This window comes from Lupinus angustifolius, chromosome LG07, assembly GCF_001865875.1.
Source record: "Lupinus angustifolius cultivar Tanjil chromosome LG07, LupAngTanjil_v1.0, whole genome shotgun sequence".
Taxonomy (NCBI): Eukaryota; Viridiplantae; Streptophyta; class Magnoliopsida; order Fabales; family Fabaceae; genus Lupinus; species Lupinus angustifolius.
Window position 1 is genome coordinate 18,456,942 of NC_032015.1, and position 16,503 is coordinate 18,473,444.

At 31.4% G+C, this 16,503-nt stretch overlaps 2 protein-coding genes across 5 annotated transcripts; one reads left to right on the top strand and one right to left on the bottom strand.

Moving 5' to 3' along the window:
- On the top strand, positions 1,065 to 5,024 carry LOC109352603 (protein RETICULATA, chloroplastic-like). Of its 4 annotated transcripts, none has more exons than XR_002108383.1 (9): positions 1,065 to 1,172; positions 1,816 to 2,516; positions 2,646 to 2,744; positions 3,093 to 3,313; positions 3,475 to 3,544; positions 3,637 to 3,716; positions 4,017 to 4,081; positions 4,595 to 4,838; positions 4,887 to 5,024. XR_002108383.1 is itself a non-coding variant. In XM_019594712.1 (8 exons), exons 2-8 carry the CDS (start codon positions 1,941 to 1,943, stop codon positions 4,786 to 4,788), a joined length of 1,305 nt encoding a protein of 434 aa, XP_019450257.1. In that variant the 5' UTR covers positions 1,065 to 1,172; positions 1,816 to 1,940; the 3' UTR covers positions 4,789 to 5,024. The 4 variants fall into 4 exon arrangements, 1 of the variants encoding a protein (XP_019450257.1); XR_002108385.1 differs by having other exon boundaries at positions 4,595 to 4,856; positions 4,888 to 4,991; XR_002108384.1 differs by lacking the exon at positions 1,065 to 1,172 and adding an exon at positions 1,430 to 1,447.
- LOC109353032 (dynein light chain 1, cytoplasmic-like) lies at positions 14,410 to 15,700 on the bottom strand. Its single transcript, XM_019595223.1, has 2 exons — positions 15,498 to 15,700; positions 14,410 to 14,784 (listed from the first exon to the last, which is right to left on the bottom strand). Exons 1-2 carry the CDS (start codon positions 15,633 to 15,635, stop codon positions 14,596 to 14,598), a joined length of 327 nt encoding a protein of 108 aa, XP_019450768.1. The 5' UTR covers positions 15,636 to 15,700; the 3' UTR covers positions 14,410 to 14,595.

Genomic DNA, 16,503 nt, shown 5'->3' on the forward strand with positions numbered 1-16,503 from the left:
TACCATTGTCAACAATAGATGTGTGTTAATGTGTTAAGAATCAAATACAAAACTCAAATATCAACATATTACAAAGAAATTAAATTTTATCTTAAATATGTTTTTCCAACCAATTATAAGATCAAAGCACATGAAGTGACACTAAATATGCACCCGTATTTAAGAACTAACATCAAACAACTCTTAAAACATCTTCAGTGGTGATCTGTACAAAAAATAAACTGTCTATAAGTTTTGGTGACACTCGGATTGATATGTTTTTTTTTTTACATAAATAGAGAATCATTCTCTAATTTGAACACGGTTATTGTTTCTATGAAGCTTTTAAAATAATAATAAATATGAAAAAAGAGAAATGAGAAAACATATTAATATTTTCTCATTTTCAAAAAGTGACATTTAACGGCGCTTACATGATAATAAATGACATGATCCATTTAAGGATAAACGGTGAGTTACACCATTAGAATGAAAAGGAAAAAATTTGTATAATTTACTACTACATGTGAACAATTATAAAAAATGTTGTGGAATTATTTAAGAACAATAAATAGGTTGCATGAACTCACAGAAAACATGTTTAATAGAAAAACAATAACATAACAAAAAAATCTATACACTAATAGTATAAAGAACTTTTTATATTATTATTATAATATTCACTATTTATTTTTAGTTATTATTAACTTTTTAATAAAAATAATAAAAATAAATAATAGATAATACACTAATTATATTAAATCTTTCCCAAAGTTATAGCAATATTTAAACCCTCCATGTGCACATAAAAAACCTTGCATATATAAATATATGACGCTGCCTAAGCATAAGATGGATACCCAACTTGCATTTAATTATTGCTATGTAGTAAAGGAAAGAATATATATATTGTCTCACTTTTATTTTAATTTGTTGAAAATTTTATTTAAATTAAAATTATTAAATATTTTTCTGGTTAAGCCACCAACATCATCTTTTTAGAATGATGTGTGGAACGTGTTATGTGTGGTGTGTCCTATATATATAATATATAACCCAAATTGCAACATTAACAACAACGGCAACAAAGTAAGAGAACATCAATGACATAGTAAGTAGAACTACTTTGCCCTTCACACCATTCCGCCGCATCCATTTACTTCATATTCTCTCCTTAAATCTCTTCCATTAAGGTATATTAACTGTTTTTTGTTTTGTTTTTAAATGTTCTCTCTGTGTTTTTTCAGTTTTGCTTCTTTTTTTTATTACCCTTTTGTCATTTTTATCTATGAGTTGTTTTTAGTTTCTGATTTTAATGAACTTTCATGTAAAAATTGAATTTTTTGATTGATTTTAACATTCCCAGAAACATGCATTGGTTGGTTTAGTTATATTTTGTTTGTTTTATTGATTCTATGAATGACTGCAGATTTGGGGTATGTTCTGTTTGGTTTCATTAGATTTGTAGGTAAATTTCACAGTTTTTTTCCACAAAAAAGTGATTGTTATGATTAAAAATATCATTTGTTACACTTGTGCATGTGTTTGATTGAGCTTTTGCACAAAAGCAGAAGCTGTAAAAAAGCTGAAATTCTTTTGAAGAAGCTAAATTTTCAGCTTTTAAAAAATCACTTTTGCCAAAATCACCTTTTTAAGTCTAAACACAAGGGCTCTAAGTTACCCTTCATTTTCTTAGTTGTTTTACTTTCTGGTTCATTGAACCTCCTAGTCATAAATTGCATTTCTTTAGATTTGTAGTTGAATTTCGGAACATTCCCAGAAGAATTCATTTGTTTGGTTCATTGACTGTTTTGTTTAATTCTGTGTATCATGCAGATTTGAGGTGTATTCCGGTTGGTTACTTTTTGATTGGTTAAGCTTCTAGTAGGTTCCTTGGGCTTACTTAGTAGAAGCTAAGAATTTGTCGACTTTTTTGGGGTAGTGAGATTTTTTTTAGGATAATGGCAGGTTGTTCTTCAAATTTTGGGGTGGCTCATGTTTTCAATGTAAGGAAAGAAGCCTTTTTGAGAAATCGTGGAAATCAATGTTCAAGTTTGAATAGGTTAAGTTTCAGGAATGTATTGAAGGAGAATGCATTTCCAGTCTTTTGTGGGAATAAGTGCGGTAGATATTTGTCTATGCAAAAGAAAGGAACATTTTTTATAAATTGTATATCACAACCACCGGATGAATCACAATCCGCTGTAACTACAATAAAAACGGAAGGAGGAGGTGACGATATATTGAAAAAGGACCATAAGATTTGGGATAGTGACGGGGGTGATAATAACGGAGCTTTATTTGATGGCAGTGGTGGTAATGGGAGCTTTGGAAGTGGTGGAGTAGGAGACGGAAGTGGTGGTGATGGTGATGATGATGGTGGCAGCGAAGAAGACGAGTTTGGGCCAATATTGAAGTATGATGAGGTAATGAGAGAGACCGAAGCTCGTGGGGCTACTCTCCCTTCAGATATGTTAGAGGCTGCTAAGAGTGTGGGAATCCGCAAGGTGCTTCTTCTTAGATATTTGGATTTGCAGGTACGAGTTTTAAATGTCATTGATTTATTTCCCTTCTCTTGTAAAATAGTGACTATAATGGATTATCATCATAAACTCTTGCATAAGATAACGTGACAATAACCTTTGGACTTCAATTTTTTTTTTCAGGGATCTTTTTGGCCTTTAGGCTTTGCCATGAAATCATGCGCTATAATTCGCAATAGGATGCTGGCTGATCCAGCGTTCCTTTTCAAAATCGGCTCAGAGGTCGGTTGAACTTGTCTTATAGTATTTGCAATTCCTATTGTTCATATTACTTAATGGTTTATTTGCAGTATCTTGAATTTTCCAATTATTCAACTGTTCTTTAACATGACATTAAGTGATCACTGTCGGCAATTATCATATATTAACCTGCTTTGTTTGATTAAGACATAGTTGGTTCCTTGGTCTGCCCTGCATATCTTGAACTCTAAAAACTATATGCTAAAAAATGCATGTTTATATCCTTTATATCTTATATGCTATTACAAATATTAGTTGCTTTTCTAGTTTGGGAAATTTTGGACATACAAAAATTTGTGTGCATAAGTTTTCTTTCTTACGATATTGCAGATTGTCATTGATTCTTGTTGTGCTACTTTTGCTGAAGTTCAAAAGAGAGGCGATGACTTTTGGGCCGAATTTGAGTTGTATGTTGCAGATCTTCTGGTTGGGACTGTTGTTAATGTTGCTTTGGTAGGTATGTTAGCACCCTATGCTCGAATCGGGAAACCATCAGTGTCTAGTGGATTCCTTGGAAGAATGCAGAAAGCTTATGCAGCTTTACCCAGCAGGTTCCTCATCATGCCAATATTTTTTTACCTATGTAGCGGTGTACAAAGTTGTCCATCTAAAGAAGACATGGCTTTTATGTTTATCGTGTTTTAACTGTTTTTGTGTCTTTAGACCGTGTAGAATTTTTTGTCTAATTATCTATTCTGCTCACTTTATGCAGTGTATTTGAAGCCGAAAGACCAGGATGTAGTTTTTCTGTACAGCAGAGGCTTGGGACATACTTCTACAAGGTAAGGACCGGAATTTCATTGCATTCATCAACAAATTTATGGGAAATTCTTCCTATTATCGAGTTCAATTTGATGCCCGTTACTAATTTCAGGGTATAATGTATGGAGCTGTCGGATTCACATGTGGTATTATAGGCCAAGGGATTGCAAATTTTATTATGACTACCAAGCGGTACGGCTTCTTGTCGAGAGTCTCATTTTACATAGTTTGCATGATTTTAGACACAATAGTAACTTTCTTTCTTCAAAAACTGCCCCTTCCTACCCCGGTGCCAATGATGCTGATTCTGTTAATAAAAAAACTGACCGAATATATTTATGTTATTAACATTTTTTTGTATTGAAAGTTTATCGATGTTAAATCTTATAAGTAAACAGTATTTATACCGAATCATTCGTACACTGTTTGCCGCGTATAAATCCTAAATTTTAGCTTTGTTTAATTTCTCACCAGTTTTTATCTGTAAATCAGGAGCATAAGTAAATCCGAAGAGGACATACCTGTGCCACCTCTATTGAAGAGTGCAGCTCTATGGGGTATGAAATTGTTCATTATTTTAAATTATTACTCATCAATACTCATATCATCATAGTATAAATTTTTTGGTACTGCCAAAGGTATCTCCTCACCTTTTTGGGTAAGAAATTAATCTCTTTCGGGTTTCGGGGCTGTTCCTTTCAACAACTGAGAAACGAAATTGTTGCAAAGATATCGATTTGTTACTTTTCTTATATTCTATTCGACGAGCTTATTTGTTATATCGTTTTCTTTCGCCCGAAAGTGTCTGTTCAAATATTTAATGTCAGACTCGAATGTAACCTTTTGTTGCCAAAAAACAATTAAACCCTCTTTATACCTGTTAGCACAAAAAATGCACAATCACAGCAAACCATAACTTTTGATGGTGATACAATTCATGTACAATTTGGATCGCGGAGAATTCATATGCTTGATTACTAATATTTTGTGCATGGCTTAATCTCTTTTTTTGAATGGGTGCATGACTTAATCTTGTATGTAACTTGTTTCGTGTCTTCCTGAACAAGCAGGCGTCTTTCTTGCGGTCTCTTCTAACACCCGATACCAGATCGTCAATGGACTGGAACGCTTGGTAGAAGCGTCACCAGTAGCAAAGCAGGTTCCCCCGGTTGCTCTGGCTTTCACTGTCGGTGTGAGATTTGCCAACAATGTGTATGGTGGCATGCAGTTTGTTGACTGGGCTAGGTGGAGCGGGGTGCAATAACTGCCGTATCTGTATTCTGTATCGTTTTATCTTGTATTGTACTCTTATACATATCTGATTTTCTATCCATTAGATTTAGTTAAGTGTATGTTCGGAACAGTGTCGAAAAGTCGCTGGACATGGCCAAACATGTGTTAGAGTTCAAGCACAAGTGAACATGAAAAATCAGTCATTGAAACCATATTGGTGGAATTTCCTCCTCAGTTTCATGGCCTAGAATAATCAAACGTTGTATTGTGGTAGTTTCTTCTCTATTTTCATAGCATTGCTTCATGTTTTTGGTTATACAAAAAAAAAGTGTGTTACTTTATGTTTTTTCGGTTATGATTGGTCAAAAAATACTTAATAATTAAATTTTTAACTTAAATATATTTTGTCAATCAATAATAATTGATGGTACATGAAGTGACACATTTTGTGAAACAAAAAATATTAGAATATATTCTCCAAAAGCAATTGTACTATAAAATATAGTTTTGTTTAGGGAAGTGTTGCAATAAATGGTCCATATATAGTCTTTTTCCATAGGCATCGGGTTGCAAGTAAATAATTCTTTATTGATTATTATAAAATATTTTATCTAATTGTCTATTATTAAGATATTTTTATATTAATTGTTCATAATAGAGGAAAGAGGTTATGGATTTCTAGCATTAACTTACATATTTAATGTTATTTTTTTTCCATTCGTACTATTATTAAAATAAAAAATATTAACAATGGAAATACAACAAATATGCTTATAAATAATGTAAAGTAATAAATAAAAAAATTGAATTTAAAATAAAACGTAATAATGTAACAGGATTGACAATAGGATCAATGGAGCCAGCATGGAAGTCCACATAATATTATTTTCTCTATGATTTAAATATATTTCTTCACGAATCAAAACATAAATATACTTTAAAAAAATCACTATCTCGCCTCGACTCGTTCATTATTTCTATTTCTTTTTTGTAAAAAAATGGGACAAACAAAATTAGATGTTCAAATGATGTGTCCCTTTTTAATTGTTGCTTTTCAGATAATAAGTAAAATGCTAGATCGACAAATAAGGGTATAAAAATAAACATCCAGTGTGACAAACAAGTATAGAGTTAAGAGGTTGTCATATTCACCACGACTTACTAAATCTAGCCTTTCAACAATTAAATTACTATTCTAAGCTGACTTTTAAATAAGTTTTTAGTATTGTTGGTTTATAACATAAAATAGTTCAAATGTGATACAAAGATAAAAAAATCTGAAATTGAAGTTCACACTTACTATCCATATATATACATGATTAAGTATACAAATTCAATTAGTGATGATTATTCTACACAAATAATCTCAAGGTTACTTATGCAGCAAAACCCTATGTCTAGCAACTTCAATTCATAAGTTTAAGAAATATGACTTACAAATTATGTCTCTATATCTCCAAGAAGAGTCGAAGCAATGATAGTTACCAAATTTATTATTAAACCGTTCAACATTGGCTATGATGATGGGATAATCTGTATCCCGAAGACTAGACACAATATAAATATCACTTTAGACCTCAGGATGCAGATTAGCCCATCCTCACCCAATAATAACTCTTCTGAGAAACATCGAAGTAGTAGAAGCTATCGAATTTTTTATTAAATCTTTCGCCATTGGCTATGAGGATGAGATAATCTGTATCTCGAGGTCTAGATACAATTAGTTCGAGTATTGCTCTAGACCTCAGGATGCAGATTATAACATTTTCACCCAACAATATGGACTCTTCCGAGAGCACTAAACCAATGGAAGTGGAAGAAAGAACGTTAGCAAATAATATATGGGATTCATGTTTGTTGTAGGTTGGAATGAAGACTATTTGAATGATTACAAGAATATATATACTGGTTTTTAAAGATTATATTCTGTGTGCTTTCGATTCTTCATGTAACCATTTGTTATTATGGTCCTCACTCCTTAACTTAGTTGCATGCAGAAAATGATGTGTTCTTTTCTCTTCATATTTAGTATTTTTTAAGTATTTAGATCACTTAGTCCTGAATACGTGTGATTATCCATGCCCTTGAACTTTAGTAATTTAAACCTAAGAATATGCTTCATGATGCATATCATTCCCAAAAAGATACATTACGAATTGAAGAGCAAAGTTAACCTCATTAAGATGCTTCATTTGTATTTTTTTTGAAGAGCCAATAATGATAAAACATGGACGATGGTAATATAGTGACAATGTATAAAACTCATACACCGTTAATATATACATTTTATCTCTCTTAATATTAATGTATAAAGTGACGAACTACATATAATCGGACACCGAGTCTACATCCCAAGGAGCTATAATATCAAATGAAATCTATCTGAGTTCTTTCACCAATCATGTAGTTGGTCCTCACTTTTCAAAGATAATGATGTTTTTTCTTGACTGCTTTATAAAATATTCTCTCTAGCTAGTTATATACAAAAGGTACCAAAGTTTTTTAGTGTACTTGAAGCTTCCTACACTTTGGAATGCAAGAATCTTAAGAATTAGGATGTAATTCTTTGTAGTGAACTTGAGTTCTCTCTCACTCTCCAAAAGTTACCTTTATTTTGGTTTAGGGTCCTCAATGGAAAATAACATATTCTGTTTGTTTTACCATTCACAAAAGCTCATCATTAATTGTCCCTAGTTAGGTTACATGTTAATCATAGAGACATGTATATGTTGATTTAGACAATCTTGGAATCATACAATAATCATTTGTAGATCATATGATGTACTTGAGGACCATAAGAATGTTATTCTTGAAGTTTATATGAAAGGTATAGGATCACAATTCCTTAAGCATAAGCTTGTAATGATATTAAGCTCTGAAGCACGGATACGTTGAACACCTTCACGTGTTGGTATTGAACACGTATCCGACATGGATACACTCAAATTCGTGAATGATACATATCCTTAGAGTATCCAAAAATTTAAATAAATAAATAAAATAAAGTTGAAGATACGTATCTGCTACGTTTTCAACAAAAAAAATAGTATAAGATAAGATACATTTTATCGATTTTATGAATTATTCTACTATATTTTCTAATTTTGATACTTGGAATTTTGGAGGACAATGATTTACAATTTCCATTATATTTTCTACTTTATATATTTTGATTTACACTTATAATTTTATCATATTTTATGTATTTTTACTATTTTATAAATGTATCCTTAAATATATCGTATCCTATATTTTAAAAAAATGTGTGTCAATATCCGACACATGTATCATATATGTACTTCGTAAATATTGAGCATAAAACATAGGTTGGTATACCAAAGAATGAAGGACCATTTTGAACCAATTATGCAAATTCTCAACCATGGTGTGTGATAATCCCCACGTGTGCTGTAATGAATTTAAACCCTAAAAAACAATTTTTGAATTTCTTACAACATACATGCGGATTATTATAGGTTATGCTTGAGAATTTGAACCAAAGAATCTGCTTTATGATGCAGAAATATGCAAATATCATTGCATTGCATGATGGATGATTACGAAATGAAAAGGAAAGTTTGTCATATTCATACTTGTTGCATCTTATATATCTTTATGCTTTGGCACATAAAATTACTTTTTTTGGTTTCCCATTGGAGGCAATCATGTCCGAGCCGGGAACGGGAACATCTATAGGTATGTGGGGCTAATTCTCCCAACTAGCATTTTTCTATCCACAACTCGAACCCGGATTCTTGCTTAACGGGAATCAAGTACTTTGGAAAGGTCCTTAGTGTCTTCATCATAATATTGTTACATTATTAATAACTGGTCCCTTTTAATTGCAATAAGATTCACTACCCTCCAACATGAATAGATACTCCCATATGTAGAAATAAATGTTGTATCCTCCATTTTTTTGCACTTGAGGATCATAAAAGATTTATTCTCTAAGTTAATTAGAGAAATTAATCTTCATGGAGATATTGTGACTATACTATTGAACAAATAATAGTATTCAACAAATGGATGAGTAATTCAAGTAGTTTATACTTGTGTTCCTTATAAATAAATAAAAATGGATTTGAAACTTGCATATAAAAATAGCCAAACCATATTGTAATATTCCTACTTGAATCGTATTTCTTCACATAAAGCTTACTATAATAAAAAAAGTAATAGTAGTTATATGTTAAACTAAACTTAAAAAAAAGTATAAATTCTGATACGATAATCTTCCTCTTTTTTTGTGGGGTTAGAGATTAGATGGGATCTTAGGCATTCAAAACTTTGAACACACATCACTATGTGTGAATGTGTGATATATGACGATATTGATGTACATTAGGTCCATACATTCCACCAAAAAATTGTAGAGTATAAATCATGTGTGCTTTTGTATTTTGTATGATGTGTATTCTGATTTCTTTATGGCCGGAAGTATCTTATGAATGAGGTGCGATCCTTTCCATTAAGTGATTACTTTTACACTTACATATAAGGATAAAAATGTCATATTATTATATTTTAAAGATAAAAGTGTCAAATTTTATTATTTTTTTTATCTTGTTTTGAGTTTATCTGCCTCTGTATTAATGGAGAGGATAAATCCTTATGAATTTATGTGAAGCAAATTTTAGTTTACTAATTATATCTTACAAGTTTCATTTAAAGGTTATTTAATTTTTTAGTTCATGAAAAATATGTTTCTTTGGTCTAATCCTTAAAATTTTAAATATTTGGTTCTATGTACTTCTTTTGTGATTAAGTGTCAATGATATTAATGAACATGCAATGTTAGCGATAGCATAATCACTTAACTATAATAATTAGAATAAATACATATTTTAATTCCTCATATTTTTTCGACCTTACCAGTTTAGTATTTCAAAGAAGAAAAGACTTTCCCAAAAATTTAAAATGTGGGTCAAACTAGTCCTTTTTGGGTCAAATTAGTCATACCAAGTGTTATAAAACATGCTAAAAAGAACTAATTTGACTCACATTTGAAATTTTTGGAGGCTATTTTAATTCTTTTCTTTTTTAAAGGACTAAACTGATAAAATCGAAAAATACGAGGGACTAAATTTTGTTGCTGCTAGGGAGTAATTGGCACCAAATGGTCCTCTACTCTTTTTGTAAAACCTTACTTTAGGGTTTACACACAAATTGAGATTCTATACCTTTCAAATTAACTTAAGAATAACAATTATCTATATGGTCCTCAAGTAGAGAAAATATTAGATCTTAATAATGCACCATTGCAAGTTCAAGAATAATTCTAAAACTGAATGTGATATTTGTTGTTTCAATTCATAATTTATTCCCTATGTTTGATGCATACTAAAACTAACTAAATATGAGAATGTTATATTTTAAATTAGCTCATAAGTAACAATGTTCTTACTTGGAACTAATACAATAAATGATTATTCTGCTAAGAAAAGTGCCCTTCAAACTTTGTTATTAGAAATTTCATTAAAATATCATCATTCACATATAATTCTGCATTGTATTGGGAAATTAACTCTAGTAACATGTATGACGAAAAAATATATTCACATGGTTTGCGATACCGGTTCTAGTATATGATACCTGATTCTAAGACTTCTTTTATAAGAAAACTGATAATTGGTTCGAGACTGGTGAAATCCGATATGCACTATGTAGCTTAAATGAGGAACCATGTAAAAATGGGGCTAACTTTGCTCTTCAATTCATAATGTATCTTTTTGGGAATGATATGCATCATGAAGCATATTCTTAGGTTTAAATTACTAAAGTTCAAGGGCATGGATAATCACACGTATTCAGGACTAAGTGATCTAAATACTTAAAAAATACTAAATATGAAGAGAAAAGAACACATCATTTTCTGCATGCAACTAAGTTAAGGAGTGAGGACCATAATAACAAATGGTTACAAGAAGAATCGAAAGCACACAGAATATAATCTTTAAAAACCAGTATATATATTCTTGTAATCATTCTAATAATCTTCATTCCAACCTACAACAAACATGAATCCCATATATTATTTGCTAACGTTCTTTCTTCCACTTCCATTGGTTTAGTGATCTCCGAAGAGTCCATATTGTTGGGTGAAAATGTGATAATCTGCATCCTGAGGTCTAGAGCAATACTCGAACTAATTGTATCTAGACCTCGAGATACAGATTATCTCATCCTCATAGCTAATGGCGAAAGATTTAATAAAATATTCGATAGCTTCTACTACTTCGATGCTTCTCGGAAGAGTTATTATTGGATGAGGATGGGCTAATCTGCATCCTGAGGTCTAAAGTGATATTTATATTGTGTCTAGTCCTCGGGATACAGATTATCTCATCATCATAGCCAATGTTGAACGGTTTAATAATAAATTTAATAAATTCCATTACTTCGATTCTTCTTGGAGGAAGTATAAGACATTCAGCTTTAGTTTATCTCTACAAATGTTGTTGACCAATGGTAGCAACTCAGTGTTACAGTGACTATTTATCCCTGAGGTCACGGGTTCGAGTCGCGAAAGGTTCTCATTGGAGGAGAATAAAATACTGCAGAGAGTATTTAATCTTAATGGGGTGGCATGTCCAATGTATTCATGAACCTGGGAGGTCGTATGTCAGAACTGGGGTGTTACAATTACATATGCATATCATTTTGCCAGCTACAGAAAATTCATCAGCACATGCATATGCTTCTTCATTTCTGTCTAATTCAGAGATTAAATACCTTTGGAGCCTAATTACATCAGTGATAATGTAAAGACCCTACAACATTTTTTCAAATTAGGCAATATCATTAACTTTTTCTAATCTTCTTCATAGGATAGAACCTTCCTTTTAAAACACATACTTTCTTGTAGCAAATCATTGATAAACAAATTATAACTTTGTGACACATATCATTATCATGTATGTATAAGAGGATTTGTAGTTTTATTTTGTTACCGGATTAATGATTCTTCTTTTGTTGTCTGTCAAATGAATCCTCATTTCACTAATGTTACATGGTTGATTGCTAGAGGTCCAAGAAAATTGGATAAATGTTATTAACAAAGTTAGATTTCTAAATGATTAATTAAAGAGTTAAGGTAAATGAGTTTAAAGAATGGAGTGAAAGAGGTTGTGGATTCAAATCTAATACATAACAAATTTAAAAAAATAAAAAATAAAAAAGAGTTATAAGGTGGTGTTTGATGGTTAAGAGTAAAGTGAAGGATTTTGATAATACGAGTCTCGTCCATAACAAATATTAATATACTAAAAATTGCCGATAAAAAATCTTTACATTTTGATTAAGTTGATTGTAGTCTAGTTTTTTTAAGTATTTAGTCCCTTCATTTATTGATTCTTGTCCTCCTTGTCATGGATGGAAAATAATGAAGTGGCCTAATAGATTCTTGCCCTTTGTCCTCCTTGCCATGTGGTGCCACATCATAGGACAAAAGGGCAAAATTCTATTTTTTGTATAGGGATTTCATTTTGCTCAAGAGTCTAAAAAAAACCCTCACCCTTGATTTTGTTTTTTAGACGTGTGTATCATTTTTTAGATGTGTAAAAAAATGAGTGTATCATTTTTTAGATGATAAAAACATCAATTACCAATTTAAGTATAATCAATTGCAAATATATTATATTGGATGTTTATAAGATGTAAAGATTATACATTCAAATCCATATCATTTAATTTTTTTATTCATTCTTCTTACATAACTCGGTTATCCTATGAAATTTTTTTAATTTATTATTATTATTCCCTGAAATCGACAATAGGAGGAGTTCTTTTATATGTCCCCTAAAATCGAAAATATGGATAATTTTTTATATCTCCTCTTAAATCGATAATAAGGGGAGTTTTGACTGTCTGACATAAGTATTCTTCAAGTAAATCATTAATTGTTTGCCTCTTTGGGTTTGTGGTTTAAGTGGTTGAATATGAAAAATAATACATAATATGTAATAATAATACACGTGTTGCCTAGCAAAATAGTACATAATGCATAAGGAAAATAATGCACAATAATCGGTTACTAAGTAGCCCATGTCATGGAGATTTATGTTACGACTAAACTATTGCATTTACAGATATGGTATAAAAATCTTATGTACTCATTGATATTCCTACAACAATCATGAATCCATGTCATGATTAATTAGTAGCATCCTACAACAACAATACAATGTCGAATACATCTGTTGTCTCACACTTTGTGCCATTCCATGTGTCATGCGCTTGTGATTGGTCAGAAAAATAATTAATAATTAAATTTTAACTTAAACATATTTTTTCTGACCAATCACGAACTCATGACATATGGAGTGGCACAAAGTGCGGGACAACAAATGTGTACCCCAATGTTGAGCACATCTGCTATCCCACACTTTGTGCCACTCCATATGTTATGCGCTTGTGATTGGTCAGAAAAATACTTAATAATTAAAATTTAACTTAAATATATTTTTTCTGACCAATCACAAACCCATGGCATATGGAGTGACACAAAGTGTGGGACAACAAATATGTACCCATATCATGGTCTCAAAGGTTAACAAATATTTAGTACTAATAGCATCATTAAGCATAATAACCAAGCCAAATTACATAAAAACATAGCTAAGGCAGAAGTAATTCACCAAATGCACATTTCTCCTTCATCACTCTATGGCAACTTCTTCTAACTAGGAGCTTTGAAGCAATAAAAATCTACATAATGAAGGTGAATTAGAGATGATATAAGGCAAAAAAATTCTACTCAATTAGGCTAAAAAAGTGCACATAGATGCACATAGATTGGAAATTCTTTCAGCAAATTAAAGGGTAGTGCTAGATATATAGAAGCATGACCTTGTTGTGGAACAATCATAAAGGACCAAGTTATTCAACTTCTTCAAGGTTTTGAAAGGTTCAGCATGGCCATTGTCACTTGCAATAAAATGAACATTCCAAATATTCAAGCTTGTTAATGCTGGCAAATTTAGAGATTTTGGAAACACCATTTTCTCATCTGTAGTAACAACTGAAAGCTTAAGGTAAGTTATTGCTTGGATGGAATCTTAGGTATATATTGTTTTTTTGTTTATTTATGAGTATTTTTTCACCATATGGATAAGGAACTAATCTCTTTCGGGATGTGTGATTGTCGTTCCCAACAAGTATCGCTCTAGGAATCGAACATTTGGCTGATCTAGGGATCCAATGAGTCTTACACCACTATACCAACGTTTTGTTGGTATATATATATATATTGGTTTGAATGCACATTATTTTGTAGATAAATGACATGTTTGCTGTTGAGGCCAAATCAATCCTATGTCACACTGTACTGATATTACATCCAGAATAAAATGTGCTTGAGTTCTACTCTACTAATTAGAATTTTATACTTTACTATGAAATTCTAGCAGAAAAATATTATCTTTAACATAAGAATTCACTAAATGGTCCTCCATTCTATTACACCAATGCTTTATGTCCAAAGTTTATTATATTCTTTTCATTAACAAATTGGGATTCTATACCTTTAAAATTCACTTCAAGAGTAACATTCTTATGGTCTTCATTTGAGCCATAGAGGACATACCCTAAAATTCATGGGATAGCTAATACTAAACTAAAGCATGCATGCAATTAAAGTCTCTTGTGCATACATTATCTCGTCTCGAACAAATATTTTATTTTACGGATTACCATAACAACAACTAAGTCTTTTGGTTAGCTATATGAATTCAATAACATCATAACGTTCTATCATAAAACATTTAATTCTTTAGATAACATTATTGTAAGACACTAATACATACTTGGAGAATTATAGAATTTATGAATCAATGTTTCAAGCATTCTGGAACACTCCAATAGCTTCATCCTTAGTTATGCTGAAATCCTTCCCATCTTTGAAGATCAGAAATTCCATCATCTCAACACGGAAGAATATGAAACTTCCACATAAATGTGTAATGCAGGATCCAAAGTCTTTCCCAACCACGGAATTCCACGCAGGTCCATATGCTTCATCAAGTTTCTGTCTAACAAATTAATTAAATGAGATACTTAATACTTCTATAAACAACCTCTCCGCTTATGAGAGTTAGTCTACATACATCTATCCTCCCCTGATCCCACTGAGTGGCTGCCCTTTAGATAGTTACCTACTTGACAAATTAAAAATTTGTCGGATAGAGAACACCCGTCTTAAACCATGTTTTATTCCTACCCAGGTTCATCAGAATGTAACTTTATTTATTTTAAGAAAAAAAAAATTATTTATAGGACAATATTTGATTAGTCTGAGACCGGGAATGAAATACGTTTTGAGATAAGTGATCTTGTACAACTTTTTCCTCTTCATTGCCTCACCCTCACTTTTTCAGCATAAGAATCATACCAGTGGACATCTCTATCCCAAAAATATATCACTTCATGTGACAGCGTGCAATGGCACATGCAATAACATACTTTCGTAAGATAACAGATGTACTCTAGAAAAACAGAGATGAGTTATTCCATTTTAATATATACAATAATACATCACTATTTGTGACTTAAATATATATGCAAATTAAGCATATTTCACAAATTTAAGAATTCTTATGAGAACAGCTAGAGAACATAGATACTAATTAGTGCACCCAACAACAAAAAAAGATAAACAAATAATACTAATCATAAGACAACCATGCTATGCATTATAACACCCCCAAAAATATTAAAAGGTTGAAATATTTTAAGATAGACCTTTTTGATATAATGAGCAATGGATTGAGAATCAAATACTTCATGTGCATCAAGAGCTTGATGAGCTAACTCCATAACCTGCTTCTGCATCATTTCTGACATGTCTGTTTCTCTCACCACACCTTTTCCTTCCAACATTTTCAGCAGAAGCAAAGAAACTTAAGTGGATAAGATTTTGAGATTTGATATAAAATTTCCAACATTCATTTTAATCTTCTATTTGTTTTTGTATTCACTATTGATATAAAAAAGCCTTTACCTTTTTTTTTCTTTTCTTATAGAAAATGAAAATTTGTACTCATTTGGAAACGTTACAATCAAACAGTTGTAACACAAAAATATCTATACTGAACTTGTAAGCATGCCCATGAATCATAAGTTGCTAAAAACCTTAGTTGGCCTACTTCTAACAATACTTAAACCCATGTAGTGTTTTAAATTGCGGTTATTGTCGCGATTGCGGTCCTAGTTACTGCAATTGCGGTTATTGAGGTCGTTGCCATGCAAATTATGGCCCTTGCAGTGTGAATTATTTGGTGAATGAAAATATATTTTTGACATCAATACAGTCTGATGCAGCCCGATGCTGTTGCGTTGCGGCCTGATGTGGTCCAAATACAATCTGATGTAGTCGCATTACCGTAAATCGATATCACACTACAATTGTAGTGATGCGATTACACGGTCACCACAACCGCATTGCATGAATGGATAAGGCCTAAATGAGAAACTACAATCAATATATCCTGACTTTAAGGTATTAACATTTCCCACAAAGATATTAAAAAACTTTAAGATAGTTATCCATGTTCTTCTATGGAATTGTACATTGTTTTGAGACAGTATATGTCTACCCTTTATTTATCTTCTTGAAAGGGATTGAATGGTCCCCATTGCATGAATGGACAAGGCCCTAGCATATTAAAAAGTAACAAGGAACTTTAGAAGCTGAAAATATTCAAATAAAAAAAGTATTTGTGGAAATCAGTGCTAGTTATTCAGATCA

What these genes read in the sequence shown, in the direction of transcription:
- LOC109352603 (XM_019594712.1), top strand. Translation starts at nt 1,941, where the DNA reads ATGGCAGGTTGTTCTTCAAATTTTGGGGTGGCTCATGTTTTCAATGTA. An exon ending in TTAGATATTTGGATTTGCAG is followed by an intron (nt 2,517 to 2,645) that starts GTACGAGTTTTA and finishes TTTTTTTTTCAG; the next exon opens with GGATCTTTTTGGCCTTTAGG. An exon ending in GAAGAGTGCAGCTCTATGGG is followed by an intron (nt 4,082 to 4,594) that starts GTATGAAATTGT and finishes CTGAACAAGCAG; the next exon opens with GCGTCTTTCTTGCGGTCTCT.
- LOC109353032 (XM_019595223.1), bottom strand. Translation starts at nt 15,635, where the DNA reads ATGTTGGAAGGAAAAGGTGTGGTGAGAGAAACAGACATGTCAGAAATG. An exon ending in TTGCTCATTATATCAAAAAG is followed by an intron (nt 14,785 to 15,497) that starts GTCTATCTTAAA and finishes TTTGTTAGACAG; the next exon opens with AAACTTGATGAAGCATATGG.